The sequence below is a fragment of the Mustelus asterias genome, chromosome 8 (genome assembly GCF_964213995.1).
Source record: "Mustelus asterias chromosome 8, sMusAst1.hap1.1, whole genome shotgun sequence".
Lineage (NCBI taxonomy): Eukaryota > Metazoa > Chordata > Chondrichthyes > Carcharhiniformes > Triakidae > Mustelus > Mustelus asterias.
In genome coordinates, this window is record NC_135808.1 from 79373480 (window position 1) to 79400421 (window position 26942).

The 26942-nt window shown below is 41.0% G+C and overlaps 1 protein-coding gene across 1 annotated transcript in view; it reads left to right on the plus strand.

The window, feature by feature from the left end:
* hmcn1 (hemicentin 1) overlaps positions 1-26942 on the plus strand; it is a 493052-nt gene that overhangs the window by 460994 nt on the left and 5116 nt on the right. Inside the window, exons 96-105 of the mRNA XM_078218304.1 lie at positions 1729-1850; positions 3145-3382; positions 3541-3603; positions 3714-3833; positions 5792-5926; positions 6765-6878; positions 7200-7325; positions 8891-9019; positions 23454-23810; positions 24845-24964. Coding sequence (XP_078074430.1) covers positions 1729-1850; positions 3145-3382; positions 3541-3603; positions 3714-3833; positions 5792-5926; positions 6765-6878; positions 7200-7325; positions 8891-9019; positions 23454-23810; positions 24845-24964 — 1524 coding nt within the window. The remainder of the gene's footprint in view (positions 1-1728; positions 1851-3144; positions 3383-3540; positions 3604-3713; positions 3834-5791; positions 5927-6764; positions 6879-7199; positions 7326-8890; positions 9020-23453; positions 23811-24844; positions 24965-26942) is intronic.

Below are 26942 nucleotides of genomic sequence, written 5' to 3' on the forward strand. Positions count from 1 at the left end.
TCCCCTGCTGTTTCCTCTAAAACATGCTGCATGGCCACTGTAGAATATTTTTCTGTTGCCTTTTAGTGTTGATATTTATGTTAGGGGAACGTACTTTCCAATTAAACACAAATATCTTGAAATCAGTGTTTGGAATTGATTTGTATAAAATGCCTTTCTGTGCTGTTGTAATGAATTTGTTTACAATTATTTTTAAATGAATATGTTAAGAGTTAACAGCTTTAAGCTGTAGAATGAAGGAATCACATCTAAATCTGTTTACTTGAATTTTTAATGTAACATGACATGATTTCAACCCAGATTTTCTTATTAAGAAAGCTATCATATTTCAAGCAGCTCAACTCTGTTATTAAAATGAAAACTCCAGACTCGATCAAATGGCACTGAGTTTGCAATAACATATAGAGAAATGATAATGCTGGCTGTCAAATATGCATGTTACATAATGTTAAAAATTAAATATTGAAACCTTATCAATAATTTTCCCTAGCTGTTTTCATGGGTCATTACAAAGACATTGTCAGATATTGTGAATTATTGCCACCAAATTTTTAAGGTGCTGTGCACTCTTTTTGTGCTGGGGTTAAACACACTTGCATTAAATTCCTGCTTCTACCACCTGAACACAGTGGTTAATCCATTTATTTTAAAGAGGTCAACAACTGAATTAAAAGCAACGCAGCCAAAATTTTACATGAACATCTTACATAACACATTAAAAAACAACAGAGGTTAAATCTCAACCATTAAATGGGGCATTCATGAGGTAATCAAATAAAATCAATTTTAACTTGAGACTAACGTGTATCATTATACTCCCAAGATCACATTTCATTGAATACAAATTTAATACTAAGCCAGAATGTCTGCCTCTTAATTGATCTTCCCACAACCAAAGCCTGGTTCTGATTTGCAACCTATCAAAGAACATGTTGGTATATTTTTGCAGCAGTGGTTTATGTGGGCCCTACAATTCCACTAATGGTCTCCCACTGCCAGGATACTGGCAAAAAAAACCTCAACAGAAATGGCTGGAAACAGCATGAGACAGGAATAAAAGCCCACAGAATTTCAGGTGTGTTGTATTTCACTATCCCTTACTCCTATCCTTTCAAAGCAACATATCATCCGTGCATACCATGGAGTATGAGTCACAAATAACATCAAAATGTTATTCCGATTAAATTGCATCAATTGCACATTGCTACTAACAGATTCCATTAATCTGGCAATAATACTTAAAAGCTCTAATAAGCTCTACATAGACTCTCCGAATTCAAACAGAACCACGTAACAAAATCGAAGTGCAAATAGGAATTTCTTCAGTGTCAAGGAATCCCCTGGCCTCAGGAGCTGCACACAGCCTTTGAGCCTCTAGTTGGAAACCACTGTCCTGATAAAGAATTTGTAAAGTGAAAATGTTGAATTTTTAAAGTAAAAGCAGTTATCAAGATTTTGATAATAGTTAGTGTTACATTTAGGTTAATTTTAAAATGTACCAGGAGCAGTGAATTGATTATAAAGACAATAAAAATGCCAATAAACACAATATTTTTTTTAAAACTCTGAATAAGACCCCCATGCCAGAGTGTTAATACCCAGCATTTTTTATGTATTTATGTCCTGTAATCTCTTAGCACTGAATTCAATGCCACACAATGGAGCATTGATAACAGCACAGGCTGCATGAGTGAGAATTCTTTTTGGTTTGGCCGCTGTGGTTTCTAGGAGAGATACTACGAATGACGCACGTTGCTAGAGGCGTGGACTCAGATGGGGCACTATTACTGGACATTGTGGTGAATGGATATGTGCTGCAACTACCATCATCCGTAAACCTTAATGTTAAGGTACTATAAGAATGTGTCTTTTTTTTAAAGAAATTAGGTCGAAATGCATGCAGATTTCCACCCAAATCTCAGTACTGGCACATTTTAAAATGTAGAAGTCTACCATGCTTGTGTGCTTGATAGTGCATGTTCCAATTTTAAAGCCAGAAGTCTTATTGGAGCCCAAACTTAATTTCACACATTACAGACAGTCAATGTGTAAGTGCTTTTTGGAGTTGCTGTGGTGTCACACTGTTTATTAATAAAGGATTCTGCTTGTACGGTTTCTGTAAAGATCTGAATGCATGCATGCAAAAAGCTCTGCTGCTTTATATACAGCTCTAACCTCTGGTGACCAAATGTGTGTGTGCGCATATATATGAAACAAAACAGTCACATGCTAGTCCTCATCAAACCTCATATTATCAATACTCCAGTATTTAAATATTCTTGTATTGGCTCAGATTTTGCTGGAGTGGAGCATCTAGCAGGGCACCTTGATAGATTTGTTACTGTAAGACTAGGTTTTAAACGTTTTTGCCCACAAAATTGCTGGAAGTGTGAGCTGACTAAGGCATGGCAAGGTCAACTGCACATCTGGGACCTTGATGAGCATCAGCGCAAAATGTGCGCCCCTTAAATAATAAAAGGATTGCAAAATAAACATGGGAAGTATTGGAGCGTGAACTAAAAATGTGTGATATCAATGTTAAATCAGGTAAGGAAATAAAATAGAGAGAAAGGCAAGAAATCAATTTAAAAAGATGGAAATCAAAATAAATTATTTTTTTAAACTTCAAATTTGGCATTTTTCTATCTCCAATAATATTTCACAACCTGAAGGAATGAGAATCTAGTCTGCACTTTCAATTGTTGACTTTGAGGAGTTGATTGTCCATCATTAACGATCATTACGTTCTTAAAAGGGTGTTTGCACGGTTAGTTAAGACTTGACTTCCTTTGCCAAGTTTAGTGGATAGTTAATGTGCCAACTTCATGAAAATTAAAGGAAGGTTAAGGACAAGATACCATTTTCGCACAGTCAGTAGCAGAGTGCACAAGTTGGCCAGCAACCTATGGTGATTTCCAATTCACAGGATATCTCTTCATGCATTGCTGGCTAATTTGTACATTAATGATTGTTCACTGTCCATTATTTTTTCTACAACCCTTGAGCCATTATGTAGCATAGTTCAGAAAGCAAGGTCAATGTATCCTTGGTCACCCATCACAAATCCATATGAATATCATAACTTTTATATACAGAGGAAAAATGAAAACATAGTAATTTCATGCAATTTTATGATGTGTTCAGGATTACACAGAAGACTACATTCAGATTGGACCAGGTCAGATTTATGCCTACTCTACAAGGATGTTTACAGTAGATGATGCCAGTGTACCATATTCTTGGAATCACACCATTACATACAGTCCTAATCGAGGTCGAATGCCGTACTTAGTAGAGACACTCCACGCTACGTCCATTGCGGCAGAATACAGCCCAATGGATGAAATTCTAGAGTACAAGATTCATGCTATCATCACTAAAGGTAATGAAAAGAAATCTTACTAAGAAATTTGTTGCCATTGTAGGACATAGGACTTATAGTTAGTAAGCTGTTAACTTGGCTGAAGTAACATATCAGCAAGAAGAAAGCTGTGGCTACAAGTGCTTAAATACAAAGTAACAGTTATTTGTTCAATACAGGTGACCGTAGTAACCAGTGTCCAAATGGTTTTGCTTTGGATTCAGTTGGGCCCTATTGTTCAGGTGAGCAGAGTGCTTTCATTCAAAACCGAGCATGTTTTCTTTTACAAATACTCCTCCAGTAAAACGATTGACATGAAACCTTGTTTAAAACTTTTTGTGATTCCATACAGATGAAGATGAGTGTGCCTTTCGGAAGCCCTGCTCTCATTTATGCCACAATGCAATGGGAACATACTACTGTTCATGCCCAAAAGGTCTCACCATATCTGCTGATGGAAGAACCTGTCAAGGTGCATTGGATTTCTACTGAATAAAATTTTAAATCAACATTCAGCACAAGAGTTAATCCTTGAACAAATTAAGAGCATAGCTTCTTTAAAGAAATAAAAAATTTTAAATTAATAATAGTTATAAATATATTTTAATAGTCCAAATGGATTAATTGGTTTTGGTTTCAATTAAAATAAATATTTAATGATATATAAGATTGTAGTCCAATTATCGGATCTACATTGACCACAATTGAGGCACTGCGCCATTAAATAACCCTTAATGTGCACAGATAGTTGACTGCCGCAATAGGCCTGATCATCCTCTGCACTCCCACCCTAAATTTATGACAGAAAATGATAGGGAGTGTAGTTAGTGAGGCCTATTTGCCACCATACTGCCATAAACTGAATTTCCCTTCCTCAGCGAAGAAAAACTCCATTAGCTGCTCTTTCTCCATTTGTCACATCAAGTGAAACAAGGGAACAGGTCTGAAATCCCCAGAGGATTTTCCCCTCATCTGCCTCCTTCACCACTTGCAAAGGCGGTGATATGGAAGAAGTTGGTAAACCCCAGAAAGTGATGGTAAAGACCTCGAGGTCCACAAATGGAGGGAAGGGATTTTGTAATAGCTTCCTGTTCCTTTAGTACAAGCCCAGCACCATTGCTTAATATATCAGTCTTGACGAGGGCTTTAGTGGGAGTTTTATACAGGCTTCCAGAAGCTTCTGCCTCTTTAAATGTTCCCACAGCATCTCAGCCCCACTGCACCACTATTTGGATTGTCCTCTGTGCCTTGTTGGGCCCCCTCCTGGCAATGGGAACCATAGTAAGAAGTCTCACAACACCAGGTTAAAGTCCAACAGGTTTATTTGGTAGCAAATACCATAAGCTTTCGGAGCAATGCTCCTTCGTCAGATGGAGTGGTCTCTGTTCTCAAACAGGGCACAGACACAGAAATCAAATTACAGAATACTGATTAGAATGCAAATCTCTACAGCCAGCCAGGTCTTAAATGTACAGACAATGTGGGTGGAGGGAGCATTCAACACAGGTTAAAGAGATGTGTATTGTCTCCAGACAGTACAGCTTGTGAAATTATGCAAGTCCAGGAGGCAAGCAGGAGGCATCTCCACATAATGGGAACCATGCCAGGAACCAACTGTACATCATAAATGACTTCCAATTCAGGAAAGTGGTTCAAAGTTAGGGTGGATTTGGAGAGATGGGTCGAAGTCAGTCTCCTGACTTCTGCTCCATTAAGCAGCATCCCAGCCAATGTGTTAGCAATTAAAACAAAAATGGTGGAAGCACTCAGTAGGTCAGGCAACACCTGTGGAGAGAGAAAGGTAGGGTTAACATTTTAGGTCAATGACTTTTCGCCAGACCCCAAAATGTGTGATTAGACACCAAATCATTTCTAGGGTTTGGATTGGAATAAAGCCAAAGATAATAGGATGAAGTCTCAAATTTGTCTCTCCAAACACAGTTCTTACTGGGAATGTAATCAGCACATAATCATTCAAATTGCTAGCAGCTGGCACTGGAATAATTCAGTGGGACGATAGAAGATGATCTAAGGCCTAGAGTAAGTCACATTTCTAAGATAGGTTAGAGAGAAAATTACCTATTTTAATTGCTAACCCATTATCCAGGGTTCTGCTGGTACAGTTGGTATGTGAATATTCCATACTGATTGGCAGGACAAAATGTGGGAAGACATTCCATTCCCCAGCATTATCACAGTATTATTCAATAGTAGCTTTTGGTCATGGTTTGAAATGTAAAGACCAATGACAAAAGTTTTAGAACCACAGTTAAATAGAAATACTGATTTGGAAACAAGGAAGGAAATGTTGTATGCAGTCCCTGAATTTCTAAGTATTCTAAAATTTGACTGACCTAAACAGGCAATCTGAACTCTTTTCACCTGATTAATAGAATGTAAAAGTGCAATTTCTGGTCATTATTTCTTCAGATGTCGATGAGTGCGCCTTAGGTGGTCACACATGTCATGCTGGACAAGACTGTGAAAATACCATTGGTTCATATCGCTGTGTAGTGAGATGTGGCATTGGTTTTAGACGAACACTCGAGGGATTAAGTTGTCAAGGTATTGTTGCTGTTCCAAAAGCTTTATGTTCCTTGAAATGAGTTGAGGAATATTCTGGTATTTTTTCATAGCACATGCATGGGTGAAGAAAAATCAAAGATGCATGGGGGTATGGGTTGGAGAGGGAGGGGAGCCTGAATGGCCACAATCATCATTCCATGCTAATAGTTCATTCAGGACTAGGTAACTCATTTAACAAGAGCACTTCCTAAATTGACAAAAAAGGGGAGTATGGATGGTGCAGGTTAGCCTGTAAACAGTTTGGACAAAATTAAATACCATTCCAACTCTGGGAAAATGGCTGGGGGGGCAAGACAGAACCAGGGAATGACATGCCCACTGGTGGTGTTATTTTTACGCCCACCCAATCTGACCCCACTCTGACAGGGGGCTAAAAATCCCATCTGTGGCTTTCCATTCCATCATCTCAGTTAATGGATACAGTGAAAAGTTGTGAACTCCCTCCCTCACAGCACGGTCATTGTACCTACATCACATGGACTGCAGTGGTTCAAGGCAGCAGCTCACCACAACCGTCAGAAAAACAATTAGGGATGGGCAGTAAATGCTGGACTAGCCAGTGACACCCAGATAGTTGAGACCCTAACACGGTCTGCCTTTCTCTTTATCTCTTTTCACTGAGCCATTTTCCTAACCAGATCAATAATTGGTCCTCAATTCCATGAGCTTCAACTCCTGAATTAATGATTTCTTTATCGTTATTCACTTGTGATGCACTTTGGGATCTTTATAAATAAATGCAAGTTCAGCCCTTTTGGAAGGGCAAGGTATACAAGCTTGATTATACAAACTACAATTAATATTTTCTGTCTGGTAGACATCAATGAATGCCAAGAATCTAATCCATGTCAACATCGCTGTCTGAATACCATTGGGAGTTACCGGTGTGTATGCAATCGAGGTTATCAACTACGAGGTAGAAGATGTATGGGTAGGTACAATGAACAGGCTATGTAAACCTGATGTTAAACATAATTTAAGCAATCTGCTTCACAATCATGTGCAATGTAATACTTCACTCTGTCTCAGTAAGCATGACTTGAGTAATGATTTTTTCCAATTTGTCAACAAGTTGAGAAAGAAATGTACACCATCAGTTTTATTTAAATAAGCCACAAATATTTAAATTTTAAAACATTGTGAATCATTTAATATAAATCCAATAGTGTAGATTGCACAAAGAAGCTGTATTAAAGTCATCGAAGTTCATCAACTGAAACCCTGTTGTGTGTGCTCTGCATTTTATTGTCAGATATCAATGAGTGCAGACAGAACGTATGTCAAGCTGATCAGCAATGTAAGAACACGCGAGGCGGATTCAGGTGCATTGATCTGTGTCCTACTGGAATGACCAAAGCTGAAAATGGGAGTTGCATTGGTAGGTTGAAAGCAATGCAGATCATTCTCATTTCTGCATTAATAGATATGTTTACTGATTATTTGTCATGAGATTATTGTTTCTCAAGTAAGAGGGTTCAGATTAATTAAGGACCATATTAAAGCCATAATATGTACAGCATTGTGTTGGCACAGAACTATCAGTACCTAAAAATAAGTCACCATATTCAGTTATTATAGAGATGGGGTACAAAACCAAAGATCAAGTACTAAACTTTAACATATTGCAACAACCCAGCAATTAAATCGTGATCAACAAGAAGAAATGTAAATTAATGTCCTCTTCCTAAGTTCACCTGTGCTACTTGTTTGATTGGGTTTAAGTGTTGGGTTTAAGTGTTAAGATGGCATCCGAGAAAGTAATCATCTCCTGTAGCGATATCCAGTGTTATCCTAGAGTAGGAGTCACAAGTCTCTCATAGCTGTAGGCCATTCATATCAAAGTCCATTAAAAAATATTGGAAGATATTTTATACTTGGACATTAAATGGATGCAATATAGTCCCATCCACAGTGACCATAGACTATTTCTATATGAAAATTGCACTCAGGGCCACACAGCAGAAGAACACAATCTGGATATTTAGCTTCCTGTGTAGATTTTGTTTGGAGGGGAGTAAGGATGTGTTGGACGTTCATTTAAAGATCTACCTGAAACTCAATTTCAGCCAGACAGATGAGTGCATATCAGATTTCCCTCTGTTGGTCTCCCATTTTTTTCAACAACAAAAACAACTTGAGGGAGAGCAAGCATTTGGATAATAGTAAACAGGACTTGGTATAGGCTGGGACACAGGCAGTAGAATTTTGAGTGGCCTCAAATTTACAAAGGGTAGAACATGAGAGACTGACAATCATTGGAATAGTCAAGTTTAGAGGTAACAAAGACACGGATGAGCCAGAGATGGAGTCAAACAATGTTATTGAGGTGGCAATGGTGATGACGTGAAATGGGTAGCCAGTTGAAAATCTCTCCTTTTAACAGTTGGAGGGTGGTGACGTAACTGATAATATTTTAATTCTGACATCTGTATTCTATATAAAATTGCCCAAATTGAGTTGGGTGCAAGTCCATTTGAAAATTTGCAATGGAGTACATTCATCCCATTTTGGTTCAGATGGGGGAAATGAATAAGTGATGGACTGGGTGACATATGCTGGGAAGAGCAGGTATGGTGAATATATGGTGCGTCACCCTCAGTGCTCAAATGCTTTGTTTTTTTAAATTATATTTAATGTGTTCATATCAGATGAAGTTAAATAATCTCAATCACATGATTGTTGTGCCCAATAGCAATGCCATGTTTGTCCTTTTTAAAATAAGTATATTTATCAAAGAGAGTAATTTTATTTTTTTCTGTCTGCCGTGATGGATCTTGACATATTTCTCAGTTATTAAATTGAATATTTTGCACACTTCTTATTCCCACATGAAGTCAAGTGCAGTACCCTTCTCAGTGAACAATGGAACCAAATCTATAGCAAGGCACAACTTGAGAAGATGTGTTGTGCATTAGTGCAGTTTTGATAAATGTTTCTCTACAGATATCAATGAGTGCAGAGATGGCACCCATCAGTGTCGGTACAACCAGATCTGTGAAAATACACAAGGGAGCTATCGCTGTGTTTGTCCAAGGGGTTACAGATCTCAAGGAGTCGGAAGGCCTTGTATTGGTAAGTAACAATCAGCACCTATTTTGAGTCATTTTCTGCATAAAGTTGAAATGATAATTAAAACCTAACTTAAATTGAGGAAAGGTTAGATGAACACTTAAAGGGGAGATTTAGAGAGATTATACAATAAGCTTTGATGAAGAGGGATCGGGTACAGTCTTGTAAAGTATGAACTCCACCAGGAACTATTTGAGCCAAAAGGTCTGTCTCTGTTTTGTACTTTGTAATTCATTTTAATAAAATCTGTTCTTTAATGATGTAATACCTGCTCAGAATCCTAACTAAAAATATGCCCTTTTGCAAAATTATGCATCAAAAGCTTTCATTAGCATAGATACTAAATATAATTTTCCTAGATTTGCCTGCAGTTTTGAAAGGGGTTTTTGGGGTGTAGGAACAGGGAAGTTATTGCTTAACTTGAAGGATCAGTTTTAGTTTGCTTTCTGTTTACACATTGTTATACTTTTAAAAAAATAATTACATGAAATACACTTATTTATCTGACTTTGAATATTATAGTGCTTCCAGGACCACGCCTATGGCTGGAAGTCTGATTTCTCCAGGCCCATAGAGCGGTGTATCTGTTGTTTGGAGCCAAAGGTCTCTCAACCACATTTCCTTACCCGAGAGGATCATAACACTGGCTCCCGTCTCCAATTTGAAGTTGGGAAAATAACCATTTACCGAAATGTCAGTGTTCCATGAAGAGAATCCAGGATCCTTGACCTTCCTGGGTCTCTTCCTGGTTTAGTACCTCAACCTCCTGGATTGCTTTGCCCATCTGCATGTCTTAGCTTTGCATAATTTTCCAAAGTGTCCCAGGCAGTTGCAGTTTAAACACTGTAGTAAGATTGCTGGACATTGCTCCCGCCTGAGGTGTAATTTGGCTCCACAGCACTGACATGGTCGTCTACCCTCTTGTCGTTTGTTTTGGTATCACCTTTCTTGGTCTGGTGTCTCTGCCCATTTGTTGTCTCATTAGCTGCACAGTTAGAGCCGTTCTGTACCATGGCTTGATTTCACCATGTAAAATGAATCAGTGCTGTTGGCAGATTATAGAACTTTATCAAATTTACCTGAGGTTCCATTTATTCCTTACCTCACAATAATATCATTGACTCATTGGATCTACTGATTACTCGGCTTCTGTCTTTTCATTTAAACCTGAAGCTATCATTGATCTCAAGAATCTTTTCCACCAAAGCCCCCAATTTTGTACTGGTCTGGCCCTTGGATAAGTCCAAATGGGTCTGGTAATGTTAATTTGTTGTCCATGGTTGCTTTAAAGTTCAGGTGAGTACAGCTTTAAATACTGAGCAGGTTTTAAAGATGGCACTGCAGTAATCAAATTTTTTTTTTTTAAAGCACCTTCTCACGCTTGTCATGTTTTGCCAGGCTCCTGAAGTGATGGTAATGCGACCTCTTTTGTCTTTACTTTTGTGCAGCAATTTACTCAATCAACTCTTGGGCCTTCCCTGCAATATTGAAGGAATTTGGGGCATTTTACAACTTATTTCCAGCTTTTGACTGAGGTTTTTATCCCTTCCACTTATTTTTCTTTTCTTCCAAACGTTCAGCCACCACATGGCACAAACTCTGAAACCCCAGCTACCTGCAGTGCTTTGAGAAACGGGCTGCTCTGACTTTTTTTTAAATGGCACTGAAGCTATTAAAGCATATTCTGGCTTAGAACTGAATATGTTTGCTCACCCCTGTTCGGATCTTAGGGTCTGCGCTCTGTGGGCATTCACAATGGATCTCCATGGGATCTTGCAGAGTCCTCAGCTGCACTATGGAGATTTTTCTTGTATCTTTCTGCTCCCAATTCTGCAATGGAGCTTCTTTCAGGCAATCCTCTCCGTGACTTCACTTCAGGTGCTTTCAGTTGGGTCAGAAACGCTGCTCCTTTAATTTTCCAGCTTTTGAATTTCTGCTTCAGCTTCTGAGGTTTTCCATTAGCTGCCACCATGTCAAATGTTATAGGTTCAGTCAGTTGCACAAAGGTTCTAAGTGTTGTGTAGTTGAACAGAGTTTATCGATAACATATTGCTCTGCACATTTATACAGAGTATAGTTCAAGCTCTGAGCTAACTCCATGCTTGTTTCTACACAGATCTCTGTCCAGTTCACAACTGACCCTAGTCTCAGGTCATGTGCCTCTTTACATCACACTGTGGTTGGTACTATTTCCCAATTCCATATTAAACCTTGCAATGCCAGATACCCTTATACTACTTCATCAAGCAGGACTTACACCCCTCACTAGGAAGAAAATCCTACCCGAAGGAGCTACTGTCCAATCAGATTGGCCAGCCGCTCCATCAGTCATAGCCGTGCCAAGAGTGTATTTCTGGGCCCTGCCATGACTGCACACAGAGGAAGAAGGCAGCCCCTGGATACCCAGAAACAGATAAGTCAGGGGTCACAGGCAGGGAGGGTTTCAGTAGGCCAGGGAGGGAAGTGAGGAGGGTAGTTTAAGGCTGTGGCCCAGCAAGAAGAAAGGGGGGTTCTATCTTGGGGGGGAAGCCCCAAACTCAGCAATGGGCAGCCCCTAGAACATCCTCTCACTTCCTTCCAGCCCTTTGAAGAGGTTATTTTTTAAAAATCTGTCTGCCCACACCCATCCGACTGCCCATGTCAAGCATTTCATGGCGTGGGTAATGCATCATCAGGGTCAACAGGCCAAATTAACCCTTGATTATCTATTTGACTATAGCGGATGGGCTGCCCGCCCACCTCCCAGCTTATAGGGGTGTGCTTGGGGATGGGTGGGAAGATGGGGGGCAGTGGGGGGGGGGGGGGGGATAGGCACCAGCCCTGTTTTATGTGCCTCCCGCTCTGATAAATACACTCAGTTTGGTCATGTAAACTGCAGCCAAAAATGTTTCATTCTTGATAGTGTCCAGAAAAATATACAAAAGTAAATGAAAAATGGAAACTGATTGTGGCTATGAAATCAGTGCTTTAGCCATGTAGTTAACACTCATGTTTATATAGATGCATCCAGCATATTGTATGGCTTTTATTGAATAGTGTTAGGCAACCTGAAACTCTCAATGGCATTCTTAGCTGTTATACAATATTTCCGTTCTCCTTTCCAGCTGCAAATTGTTTAAAGAACTGGAATGTAGAGTGAGGAATCTCTTGCCTAGAAAGCTTCTACAGTACTTTGAATGGGTTGAAAAATTTGCATAACCAAAAATGATTGTTAATTACTAAATCTTCATTAAAAGGGACGGAACAAACATTATTCCAAATCATTAGAAGTATTTTTATCTGATCTTAACTGAATGGTTTTTGTGCTTTTCCTGCAATTTCAAACATTAAAACAAATCAGCCTTTATACAGCTTTTAGCATTGAAGATGCATTCTTTTCTAATGGGTTCTGTGATCCATTGTTGGAACAGAGCGTTTCCCACACAGCCAACATAGCATAGCAAGCCAAATAGGCAGAACTAGAATCATAGAATCATACAGTGCAGAAGGAGCCCATTCGGCCCATCAAGTCTGCACCGACCACAATCCCACCCAAGCCCTATCCCCATAATCCCGTGCATTTACCCTAGCTAGTCCCCCTGTTCTGGTCGCCACACTACCAGAAGGACGTGGAGGCTTTGGAGAGAGTACAGAAAAGGTTTACCAGGATGTTGCCTGGTATGGAGGGTCTTAGCTATGAGGAGAGATTGGGTAAACTGGGGTTGTTCTCCCTGGAAAGACGGAGGATGAGAGGCGACCTAATAGAGGTGTATAAAATTATGAAGGGCATAGATAGGGTCAACAGTGGGAAGCTTTTTCCCAGGTCGGAGGTGACGAACACAAGGGGTCACGGGTTCAAGGTGAGGAGGGCAAGCTTCAACACAGATGTCAGGGGGACGTATTTTATACAGAGGGTGGTGGGGGCCTGGAATGCACTGCCAAGCAAGGTGATTGAGGCGGACACGCTGGGATCATTTAAGACTTATCTAGATAGCCGCATGAACAAACTGGGAATAGAGGGATACAAACGAATGGTCTAGTTGGGCACATGAGCGGCGCAGGCTTGGAGGGCCGAAGGGCCTGTTCCTGTGCTGTATTGTTCTTTGTTCTGACACCATTAGCATGCCAATCCACCGAACCTGCACATTTGTGGACTGTGGGAGGAAACCAGAGCACCCAGAGGAAACCCACGCAGACACGGGGAGAATGTGCAAAGTCCACACAGACAGTGACCCAAGCCGGGAATCAAACCTGGGTCCCTGGCGCTGTGAGGCAGCAGTGCTAACCACTGTGCCACCATGCCACCCCAACTAATTCAGCTTCAACTCTCAGTTCTGCTGCATACATCCTGATGCAACATTCTGAGATGATGTCAGGACACCATGCATGCATAGACTGTGGCATGCATGCGGGCCCTATGAAAGAGCCATTGGCAGACTTTAAAAGTAAACTGGAAAAAACTCAAATGTTTTCGTGTTTTGCACATAGGAAGCAAATATAATTTGTATTTATGTGATGATATGTTGTGCATATATATTCTGTGTAGGTAAGAATAAAGTTGTGTCTATGTGTCCAGGTGGTTGGAGCAGGGCAGCTAAGGAATGAAAGGTCAAAGGCGTGACCCTTTTGCATTTTGTCATGAGGCCTGATGGTGGGTTTTAACTTGCAAGTAAATGGAGCAGATTTGAAATTTGCATTTGGGGATAAGTGTTGAAATTGATTTGTAGCTATTGCACAAAACATTTGCACTGTACAGGAAATTCAGGAGCAAACAAGAGCAGGAATTTTAAAATTGTATTGACCCAAAAATGATGAAATTGTAACACGAAAGATTTTGTATTGGGAATCTAAGTTTTCAAAGAGATATTTGAAGACAATGGAGAAATAAAATGAAAGGGGTTGAAAGATTATTTATAACAACAGGTTTCAGCTGTGGAGGAAGTTCCACTGAAAGCCAGCTCTTGTGAAAGATTTGTAACTGAAGAAGAGCAACTCCGGTTTTGGGCCAGGAAAACATTTGTTCAGAGAAACAGATGGTTTTGAGAACACTTTGGAAAACCACATCAGTGTGGATTTATTCTGGGAAGTCATGGATAGTCCTTCTGATAAAGATTAAAACAATACTCGGTTTTCCTCGACTTTATGGTTAAGAATCTAAAACAGCATATTTAACTGCATATCTTTTATTTTGTGTGTTTAAGTTTAATCTTCGAATAAACATTTTGGTTCTTCAGATTTTAAAAGTTATTGCTGCAATCCTGTGCTTTTGTGCTCAGTCGCTATCCCTTCTTGTTTCTACAATACAAAAAACAGATTACAGTCAGCTGAGACGGATTTCAATCTGAGATCTGGTTGGTTAGGCATTAACGACAACTAGTCATAACAAATTTGGGAATTCTATGGGAGACCAAAAAGATACAAATACGTGGAGGATACAGAGCTCGGGGGGATGGAGGGGGGCAAGATGTGTTGAGTAGTGGCATCATGGCGGAAATGGCTGGTGGGGTGAAAAATGAGGACAAGGGGGACCCTATCCTGGTTCTGGGCGGGGGTGGTGGGTGGTGGGAGCAGTGGCTCGGGGGATGGGTTGGATGCGGTTGAGAGCTCTGTCAACCACAGTGCATGGAAAACCACGATTGAGGAAGGAAGAAAGACATATCAGCAGCTCTATTTTAGAAAGTGGCATCATCAGAACAGATGCAGCAGAGGCGAAGGAACTCCGAGAATGGGATGGCACCTTTACAGGATGTGGGTTGTGAAGAGCTGTAGTCAAGGTAGTTGTGAGAGTCGGTGGGCTTGTAATGGATACTAGTGGACAGCTTATCACCAGAAATGGATTCAGATAGTTGAAGGAAGGGAAGAGAAGTGACAGAGGTGGATCATGTGAAGATGATAGAGGAGTGAAAATTGGAAGCAAAATTGATAAATTTTTCCAGGTCCAGACGAGAGCATGAAGTGGCACCGAAATAGTCGTCGATGTACCAATAATGGACTTGTGGGCGGGGGCCAGAATAGGACTGGAAGAGGGAATGCTCCACATACCCCATAAAGAGACAGACATAACTGGGACCCATTGGGTGCCCATAGCCACACCTTTTATTTGGAGGAAGTGAGACGAGTTAAAGGAGAAATTGTTGGATGAGAGAACCAGTTCAGCCAGACAGAGGAATGGTGGTGAATAGGCATTGTTCAGACCTCTGTTCGAGGAAGAAGCAAAGACCTTTAAGGCTATTCTGGTGGGGAATGGAGGTGTAGAGGGATTGGACAGCCATAGTGAAGAGGAGGCGGTTTGGGCCGGAGAACTAGAAGTCGTTGATATGGCGTAGAGCATCGGAGGAATCGCAGATGTAGGTGGGAAGGGACTGGACAAGAGGAGAGAAAATGGAGTCAAGATTGGAGGAAATGAGTTCGGTGGGGCAGGAACAGACTGACACGATGGGCCTACCGGGGCAGTCCTGCTTGTGGATTTTGGAAAGGAGGTAGAAGTGGGCTGTCCGGGGTTGGGAGACTATGAGGTTGGAGGCTGTGGAGAGAAGATCTTCAAAGGAGATGAGGTCTTTGACAGTCCTGAAAACTAGACTTAGCTAGAATTCAGTTTTGAATGAATGAGCTGGAGTTGGAAGAGGAGCAAAGATGGGAAAGATTGACATGCTTAGAAATGGAATTTGAAAGAAAAAAATGGAAAAGGAAGAAAGAGGGAGAAAGCACAAGTTGGCTCAAGAGAAACTCAAATTAAAGGGTGGAAGAAGGGATGGTGAATCAGGAAACAAATCTGATTCTGCAGAGAATTTTGATTTGACAAAGAATCTTCATTTAGTGCTTGAATTTGCAAAAGATAGAGTTGAGAAATACTCCATCTCATTTGAAAAGTTAGCTGTAAAATTAAAGTGACCAAAAGATGCTTGGACTTTAATGTTAGTGTTTTGACAGGCACTGCGATGAATGTGTATACAAGTTTATCTGGTGGCTCATCCAAATGGATGAACATTGCCTAATATATAAACCTCATGTGTGGTGTATATTTCTTGTAGGTGTGACCTTATTTCCTGTGATTTCTGATCACACTTTGTTGATAAAACTCTTAGTATAATAAAACAAAGTTTCGTCAGAGTCAGGGAGCACCACCAATGGAGTTCCTTAACCTAAAATTATTAAGGATATTCACACATAAATTGTTAATTAAATTCAATTATTAGATATTGTGCTTTTTTATTCTTTCATGGACTATGGGTATCACTGACTAGGCCAGAATTTGTTGTCCTTCTCTAATTACCCTCGAGAAAATGATAGTGAGCGGCCTTCTTGAACATAGGTGCACCTGTAAGTGCTTTTAGGAAGGGTGTTCCAGGATTTTGACCCAGTGACGGTGAAGGAATGGCAATATAGTTGCTGGTCAGGATAGTGTGTGGTTTTGGAGGGGAAATTGCAGGTGGTGGTATTCCCATGCCCCTGCTGCCCTTGTTCTTCTAGGTAGTAGGGGTTACCGGTTTGGAAGGTGCCATCAAGGGAGCCTTGATCAGTTGCTACAGTGCATCTTTTGGTGATACACACTGTTGCCATTGTGCGTCAGTGGTATGAGTGAATGTTGAAGATGGTAGATAGAGTGCAAACCAAGTAGGCTGCTTTATCCTGGAGGGTGTCAAGTTTCTTGAATGTTATTGGAGCTACACTCATCCAGGGAAGTAAAGAGTATTCCATCACACTCCTAACTTGTACCTGTAGATGGTGGACAGTCTTTGGGAGTCAGGCAAGTTACCGAATTTCCAGCCTCTAACCTGCTCTTGTAGCCACAGTATTTATATGACTGGTCCTGGTAAGTTCTGGTAATGCCCAAGATGTTGATGATAGGGATTCAATGATTTTATTGCAATTAAATGTCAAGTGGGGATGGTGGATTCTCCTTGTTGAAGATGATCATTGCCTGACACTTATGTGATGCGAATGTAGCTTGCCAGTTATCAGCCCAAGCCTGAATGTCATCCTGGTCTTGCTGTATTTGGAATCAAACTGCTTCAATCAATATATGTGAAACATGTGAATAAAATATATAACCATTGCATTTTTATTTGCTGAGGAAGCAAATTTACAATGCAAAAGTTAAAAATTGTAGACATTTCCATTTTGACCTAACAATTACAAAGCTAATTAATTATAAATCTTTTAAAAATCAGTGCCATGCAATTGAAATATAAAGTATTTACTATCTATCTGTGCGTTGATTACTTTGCTACTACAGAGTAAACAAGGAACAACCGTTCCCACTTATGAAAGGATTGAGAACAAGAGGGCACTAAAATAATTTGCAAAATAAAATAAAAGTGACATGAGAAGAAACTTTATCACACAGCAAGTGGCATTTCCTGAGAGTATCATGGAGGCAGCTTCAATCAAGGCATTCAAAAGATAGTTATTTAAAAAAGAATAATGTGCAGGTATATGGGAAGAAGGCCGGAGAATGGCACCTAAGTAAATTGCTGGTTCCAGGGCCGACACGATGGCTGAATGGACTCTTTCTGCACCATAAATTCTGTGATGTTTTTACTAATGGCTGTTATAGTAAAAGACTGTACAAAGTCTAAATAATAGCCAATCCAGAATCAAAATAGCCCAAATTTTACTGTGATAATAGTGGATTAATGTTGCTGTTATTTATGCACAAATTGAACAGCATTTCCGGCAAGCATAAGTGTGCTATTAAACGCAAAAGATCCAGAGGATGCTGTCCGAGATGTGCTGCTAGTCAATAAACTGCATGAAAATGGCATCTTGTCATTGGTCTCCCATTTAAACATTAGATGGCAGGAAGTTCCTATATTGACATCATAGATACAAATGAAATTTGCCACAATTAGGACTTTCATTCTATGTGTTCTTTCAGCAGTGTGATATGTCTTAATTACTGCCAAATGAAGTTTTACAACTTGTAATTATGGTTGGAGATTTTAGAAAACAAATGTAATATTTTTACCATTATCATTGTCTTTTATTTCTCTCTTAAGCTTTCTTTCTATCTCTTTGCTTTGCTTTCTATAACTGACTTACTTTGAACGAAACACTCTGACTTGCACTTCCTTGTTCAAACTCTCTATTCCTCATTAACAATGCTCAACAAGGCACCTGCCATTTTAACTGTCCTGCTGACAGCAACTTGTCATAAAAAGAGCTATTTGGGCAAGTGCAAAGTCAACTAAGTACCACTTGTTCACTGCTCACAATCAAAATCCTGCCCTATATTTCTTAGATAAACATTAAATGTCACCTGGAAGAAGTTAAGCAAAGCTGGATAAGAAATTAAATTAAGTATAGAAAATCTAAAAGGGTACCCTGTAGTCCAGGTGACTTAACACGTGGGTCTCAAACAGCTAGTTGGGGCTTTATGCCTCACTGTGGTGAGCTTGGCTCAGGTGCTAGATAAGCCACAATACAAAGATGGCCAACTAAGAAATGAAAAGGTGCAACATCATTGTTTTGCATATTCCATCCAGAATATAATGAACAGTTAGATTCCTGCTGTGTGTGAGAGATGGGTTGTTGGGAAAAGGAAGAACATATGATTATTTATTCCATGGGATAATAATTATCCTTTTCAGTTCAAAATACTTCTAACATTAGATCTTGTTTCACTAATTATACACTCATTATACACTTGTTTCACTAAGTGGAGGGAAGCTGGTAAAAGAGGTGGAGGAGTGGCATTGTTGATCAAGGATAGTTTAACGGCTGCGGAAAGGCACTTCGAGGGGGATCTGCACACTGAGGTAATATGGGCTGAGGTTAGAAATAGGAAAGGAGCGGTCACGTTGTTAGGAGTTTACTATAGGCCCCCAAATAGTAATAGAGATGTGGAGGAAGAAATTGCTAAGCAGATTATGGAAATGTGTAGGGGTCACAGGGTAGTTGTCATGGGGGACTTTAACTTTCCAAATATTGATTGGAACCTTTGTAGGTCAAACAGTTCGGATGGGGCGGTTTTTGTGCAGTGTGTACAGGAGGGTTTCCTGACACAATATGTGGATAGGCCGACAAGAGGTGAGGCCACATTGGATTTGGTACTGGGAAACGAACCAGGCCAAGTGTTCGATTTGGTTGTGGGAGAGCACTTTGGAGATAGTGACCACAATTCGGTGTCTTTTGTTATTGCAATGGAGAGGGATAGGGCCGTACGGCAGGGCAAGGTTTACAATTGGGGGAGAGGTAATTATGATGCGATTAGGCAAGAATTAGGGGGCATAAGTTGGGAACAGAAACTGTCAGGGAAAGGAACTAATGAAAAGTGGAACTTTTTCAAGGAACAAATACTGGATGTCCCTGATAGTTATGTCCCTGTCAGGCAGGGAGGAAATGGCCGAGTGAGGGAACCATGGTTCACGAAAGAGGTGGAATGTCTTGTGAAAAGGAAGAGGGAAGCTTATGTAGGGATGAGGAAACAAGGTTCAGATGGCTCGATTGAGGGTTACAAGTTAGCAAGGAATGAGCTGAAAAAGGGGCTTAGGAGAGCTAGGAGGGGACACGAGAAGTCCTTGGCGGGTCGGATCAAGGAAAACCCCAAGGCTTTTTACTCTTATGTGAGGAATAAAAGAATGACCAGGGTGAGGTTAGGGCCGGTCAAGGACAGTAGTGGGAACTTGTGTATGGAGTCAGTAGAGATAGGCGAGGTGATGAATGAATACTTTTCTTCAGTGTTCACCAAGGAGAGGGGCCATGTTTTTGAGGAAGAGAAGGTGTTACAGGCTAATAGGCTGGAGGAAGTAGATGTTCAGAGGGAGGATGTCCTGGCGGTTTTGAATAAACTGAAGGTCGACAAGTCCCCTGGGCCTGATGAAATGTATCCTAGGATTCTTTGGGAGGCAAGGGATGAGATTGCAGAGCCTTTGGCTTTGATCTTTGGGTCCTCGCTGTCCACGGGGATGGTGCCAGAGGACTGGAGAATGGCGAATGTTGTTCCTCTGTTTAAGAAAGGGAATAGAAATGACCCTGGTAATTATAGACCGGTTAGTCTTACTTCGGTGGTTGGTAAATTGATGGAAAAGGTCCTTAGAGATGGGATTTACGACAATTTAGAAAGATGCGGATTAATCCGGGATAGTCAGCATGGATTCGTGAAGGGCAAGTCGTGCCTCACAAATTTGATAGAATTTTTTGAGGAGGTAACTAAGTGTGTTGATGAAGGTAGGGCAGTTGATGTCATATAGATGGATTTTAGTAAGGCGTTTGATAAGGTCCCCCATGGTCGGCTTATGATGAAAGTATGGGAAGGTGTGGGATAGAGGGAAAGTTGGCCGATTGGATAGGTAACTGGCTGTCTGATCGAAGACAGAGGGTGGTGGTCGATGGAAAATTTTCGGATTGGAGGCAGGTTGCTAGTGGAGTGCCGAAGGGATCAGTGCTTGGTCCTCTGCTCTTTGTGATTTTTATTAATGACTTAGAGGAGGGGGCTGAAGGGTGGATCAGTAAATTTGCTGATGACACCAAGATTGGTGGAGTAGTGGATGAGGTGGAGGGCTGTTGTAGGCTGCAAAGAGACATAGATAGGATGCAAAGCTGGGCTGAAAAATGGCAAATGGAGTTTAACCCTGATAAATGTGAGGTGATTCATTTTGGTAGGACTAATTTAAATGTGGATTACAGGGTCAAAGGTAGGGTTCTGAAGACTGTGGAGGAACAGAGATCTTGGGGTTCATATCCACAGATCTCTAAAGGTTGCCACTCAAGTGGATAGAGCTGTGAAGAAGGCCTATAGTGTGTTAGCTTTTATTAACAGGGGGTTGGAGTTTAAGAGCCATGGGGTTATGCTGCAACTGTACAGGACCTTGGTGAGACCATATTTGGAGTATTGTGTGCAGTTCTGGTCACCTCACTATAGGAAGGATGTGGAAGCGCTGGAAAGAGTGCAGAGGAGATTTACCAGGATGCTGCCTGGTTTGAAGGGTAGGTCTTATGAGGAAAGGTTGCGGGAGCTAGGGCTGTTCTCTCTGGAGCGGAGGAGGCTGAGGGGAGACTTAATAGAGGTTTATAAAATGATGAAGGGGATAGATAGCGTGAACGTTCAAAGACTATTTCCTCGGGTGGATGGAGCTATTACAAGGGGGCATAACTATAGGGTTCGTGGTGGGAGATACAGGAAGGATATCAGAGGTAGGTTCTTTACGCAGAGAGTGGTTGGGGTGTGGAATGGACTGCCTGCAATGATAGTGAAGTCAGACACTTTAGGAACATTTAAGCGGTTATTGGATCGGCACATGGAGCACACCAGGATGATAGGGAGTGGGATAGCTTGATCTTGGTTTCAGATAAAGCTCGGCACAACATCGTGGGCCGAAGGGCCTGTTCTGTGCTGTACTGTTCTATGTTCTATATCGATGACCAAACAATCCTTTACATTCACTGTGATTCATTGCAGTTTGGACATATGCCATCTAAACCAATGCTTTATTATCCATGTGATGACTCATTCATTTTGATACCAATATTTAACTAAACACAATAATCTGAAGTAATCAACAATGTGATTATTCATACTTACATTGATGAGAGAGTGCTTATACACAGGGTCCTTTTCCATACTAAACTTGGAATAATAGTGCATCTGTTCAAACCTGTTGTCCACATTGGTTTGATTATCTACTTATATATTTATTTGCTAAGTCTTTCCAGCCGCAGCTGGAATACTGTGTGCAGTATTGGTCCCCTTATTTGCAGAAGGATATATTGGCCTTGGAGGGAGTGCAGAGAAGGTTCACCAGGTTGATACCAGAGATGAGAGGTGTTGATTATGACGAGAGACTGAGCAGATTGGGTTTGTACTCGTTGGAATTTAGAAGGCTGAGGGGGGATCTTATAGAGACCTATAAGATAATGAAGGGGCTGGATAGGGTAGAGGTGGAGAGATTCTTTCCACTTAGAAAGGAAGCTAGGACTAGAGGGCACAGCTTCAAAATAAAGGGGGGTCAGCTTAGGACAGAGTAGAGGAGGAACTTCTTCTCTCAGAGGGTGGTGAATCTCTGGAATTCTCTGCCCACTGAAGTGGTGGAGGCTACCTCGTTGAATATGTTTAAATCACAGATAGATGGATTCCTGATCGGTAAGGGAATTAGGGGTTATAGGGATCAGGCGGGTGAGTGGAACTGATCCACTTCAGATCAGCCATAATCTTATTGAATGGCGGGGCAGGCTTGAGGGGCTAGATGGCCTACTCCTGCTCCTATTTCTTATGTTCTTTACAGTACAATTAATCCTTTCCTTTGCCACTATTTCTGGGCTTTTCGACACATTTGCTTATAACTTCCGAAGCGATTGTCAGATATTTTCAAAATAACAGCATTTGGCCTGAATCACATTTAAACCAATTATATGAATATTTCCCCAGATTCCCAACAGCATTACGCCTCACCACATAAATAGGCCATTGCATCTAATTGGATTGACACTGCTTAGTCCTACTCACCAGTCACAGGCCAGGTTTCTCCATATTTTAAGAATGCTGTTAAGGTTTTCACTTGCCAGACAGTTTGTTCCAGGGACACCATTTGGAGTTAAGCTACAAAACTGTTAAGTATGCTTTAAATAAATATATAACCTGTCATATTTTAACATTGGCTATACGTAATTGAGCAATTACAACAGATTTATACTAGGATAGTTTTATTAAGGGTGTCAGAGTCAACAATCCTGATGTATTTGCTCAATAGAAGGTAGTGGATTCGATTGAACAGCATTTCTAGTCTAATGATAGCCAGACAAAGCAAACAGAAATTTCAATCCAGCTCCAGCTACCGCCTGTATAATACTTTTTTAAAAATGCTGGTATTAATTAGCAGTTCCTCACTCGGAGTGACTGCTGTTGGAAGTAGAAAATAGATGGCACACTAGTGTTCTTCTGATGTTCAGTATGGAGGGAGATTATAGTGGTATCTAACACTGCTGTATCTGACCATAGAGTATTTGATACCCCATGTAAGAAATAGAAAGTCCTCCATTCCTCGCCTAAATGAACATATACTTGTGCAAAGAAGTACTGAACAATTAAGCCAAGGTATTCCCAACATTGCTCTATCGAGGTAATATTCGCAATTCCCCACTCGGGTGCATTTGTTAGATAAGACAGAACTCCGATGTTGACAAAATTTCAGTTTCCACATTTAAATCCCTCATTATTTTTATTCAAAGTTAACTGTTCTAGAATTTAATTGTCAACAAAACTCATGCCTCAGTCAAACTGATGTCTGCATTGTAAAAGTTTCTGTCAAAAAGCTCAACAATAGCTATCAAATGTGTTTTAAGTATCTTTATTCAAAATCCTGTCTGGAGTAAAGTCACCAAAATGGGATTTCTCCACATGTGACAGGTTTACTGTACGATGAGATCCTCATTGTATTATCCAAACTGATCCTCTTTTTCTGTGTTCTCTTTTCTTTCCCTTTCATGTTATATTATGCTGCGACCCATGTCATATGAGCAGACATTGACGAATGTGAACGGGTGCCTAAACCTTGTGCATACCAGTGCATCAACACCCCTGGCAGCTTCAAGTGTCTCTGTCCACCTGGACAACATTTGTTAGGTGATGGGAAATCTTGTGCTGGATTAGAAAGGTTGCCAAATTATGAGAGAAATTATAACTTTGCCCAGTTCCCCAGTGTGAGTTACTTCAACCAACAACAGCCGCAGCAGCAACAGCGGTATTTTAGTCAGTCTTCTCAGTATAGATCGCACGTGGGCTATGGAAGCATTTACCGTACAGCTTTCTCCAGGACTGGCAGGAGCATTAGAAAAACATGCCCTCAAGGCTATGAGGCAAAGAATGACAATTGCATAGGTAAACATCAGCCTTTATAAATGGAATCTGTTCTTTTTATGTAATATACCTGAAAAAAATATTGATTAAATGTCTTCTAGGCTGTGAAGCTGAAGTACCATTGCACAGAAATTTGTTTCTGGGTTATATTCACGAACATAACTCACTTCACACTTTCAACAGTAACTAGCAACATTCCCTTTAGATTTTTGTAATTATTCACTCGTGTCTTTGGTTTCTTAAAGCCACCATTCCTCTTTCTTAGTTTTAATGTTGATTTCAGTTCAATTTCATCTCTACCCCCAGTACTCATCAACTAACTGAACACCTATCTCACTTCTGATCAGATTAAAATGCTGCCTCAACCAACATAGAAACACTCAGTCATAGGTATGCAAGGTTTCTCTTCTCAACCCTCTTTTGGTAAATCACAAAAGCTCAAACTTTTAACGTAACAAATGATGGACGGAACTCATTACTCGTGGGTTTGACACAACTTAACATGAGACAATTTAATATGTATCTGCAAACTAGAGGTACCAAAACAATTACTTTTTAGTATATTAATGCTTCACTCCAAAAATAAATAACATTTTGGCTCACGGAAAAGGCAGCTCTTGGAAAAAATAGCAAAGGACCATTTGTAACTACGGAGCCTTACCCAGCTTAGCACCTTCAGGAGGGGAAGACAAAAGAAACTCAGGAAAGGGGAAATGACCAAAATGCAAGGAAAATATAAATTTTCTGATTTCAGACAGGAACTTAAATGTTTATTCAGCATATATAGTCCCCTTATTAGGCTTGTTTTATTTCCTTAAACATTTTTAAACTTGTTTTCGAACAATATTGCAATGAAGTTCATTTGATTGTGTAGTCCTTTAATACAGCCCATCAATTCTAATATCTTTTACACTCATCTAAAATATTGATTTTCTGCAATGGTCATCATTTAACACCATCATAATTTGTCAAAGAACAGATGAATCTCTGGAAGTTATTGCTAGTAAATAAAATACCTTGTTACTTTTTCTGATTGTCAAATTCTTTTTTGGCAGATATTAATGAATGTGAAAACAAGGAACCTTGTCAGCATGACTGCAAAAACACAGCAGGAAGCTACCAATGCCTCTGTCCCAGTGGATATCGACTCATGCCTAATGGGAAATCATGCCAAGGTAGGGTAGGGTTTTTAGAATTCCAAATAATATTTCTAGAGTTTTCATTTCCTGGACTAATCATTAAGCAATGCATGTGTGCTAAAATAATGTAGCATTAACCTATTTATTTTAAAATGCTGCAAAATAAATTTTATAGGGGTACATTATCTAGCGCTCTTCAGATTCTTTGGGCAAAATCTTACCACAAAATGGCAGTGTGTTGGTTCCAGTGGGAAAATGCACCCGTTTCTCTCCCCGCGGCAACGCACCCGTTTCTCTCCCCGCGGCAACGACCCGTTTCTCTCCCCGCGGCAACGCACCCGTTTCTCTCCCCGCGGCAACGCACCCGTTTCTCTCCCCGCGGCAACGCACCCGTTTCTCTCCCCGCGGCAACGCACCCGTTTCTCTCCCCGCGGCAACGCACCCGTTTCTCTCCCCGCGGCAACGCACCCGTTTCTCTCCCCGCGGCAACGCACCCGTTTCTCTCCCCACGGCAACGCACCCGTTTCTCTCCCCGCGGCAACGCACCTGTTTTTCTCCCCGCGGCAACGCACCCGTTTCTCTCTCCAGTTCTTAGAATATTCTGCCACATAATACAGGTAGATGTGTTTCATGCCATCATGTAGAGGGGCTGGGCCTCAACACACCAGTCAAGCCTGGCTGCACTGAGATCAGGTCACCATGTTCAGGGAAGCCCTGATCAAAGCAAAAAGGTACCTGGCCGCCATCCCCATCTCGGAAGTTTCGCCTCCAGGGGCAACACAATTTTCAATTTGCAAATGGGATCATAACTAGGAGGCATAGCTGGAAGATAGTCACTAATAAATCCAACAGGGAATTAGGAGAACATTTAGAACATAGAACATTGAACAGTACAGCACAGTACAGGCCCTTCAGCCCTTGATGTTGTACCGAACTTTGTCCGAAACCAAGATCAAGCTATCCCACTCCCTATCATTCTGGTGTGCTCCATGTGCCAATCCAGTAACCACTTGAAAGTTCCTAAAGTGTCCGACTCCGCTATCACAGCAGGCAGTCCATTCCACACCCCAACCACTCTCTGAGTAAAGAACCTACCTCGGACATCCCTCCTATATCTCCCACCATGAACTTTATAGTTATGCTCCCTAGTAACAGCTTCATCCACCCGAGGAAATAGTCTCTGAACGTCCACTCTATCTATCCCCTCCCTCATCATCTTATAAACCTCTATTAAGTCACCTCTCATCCTCCTCCGCTCTGAAGAGAAAATCCCTAGCTCCCTCAACCTTTCCTCATAAGACCTACCCTCCAAACCAGGCAGCATCCTGGTAAATCTCCTTTGCGCTCTTTCCAATGCTTCCACGTCCTTCTTATAGTGAGGTGACCAGAACTGCATACAATATTCCAAATGTGGTCTTACCAAGGTCCTGTACAGTTGCAGCATAACCCCACGGCTCTTAAACTCCAACCGCCTGTTAATAAACGCTAACATACTATAGGCCTTCTTCACGGCTCTATCCACTTGAGTGGCAACCTTCAGAGATCTGTGGATATGAACCCCAAGATCTCTGTTCCTCCACATTCCTCAGAACCCTGCCGTTGACCCCGTAATCTGCATTTAAATTTGTCCTACCAAAATGAATCACCTCGCACTTATCAGGATTAAACTCCATCTGCCATTTTTCGGCCCAGCTCTGCATCCTATCAATGTCTCTTTGCAGCCGACAACAGCCCTCCACCTCATCCACTACTCCACCAATCTTGGTGTCATCAGCAAATTTACTGACCCACCCTTCAGCCCCCTCCTCCAAGTCATTGATAAAAATCACAAATAGCAGAGGACCCAGCACTGATCCCTGTGGTACACCGCTGGTAACTGATCTCCAGTCTGAAAATTTTCCATCCACCACCACCCTCTGTCTTCTATTCTATGAGATAGCCAGTTACTTATCCAATCAGCCAAATTTCCCTCTATTCCACACCTCCTTACTTTCTTCATGAGCCAACCATGGGG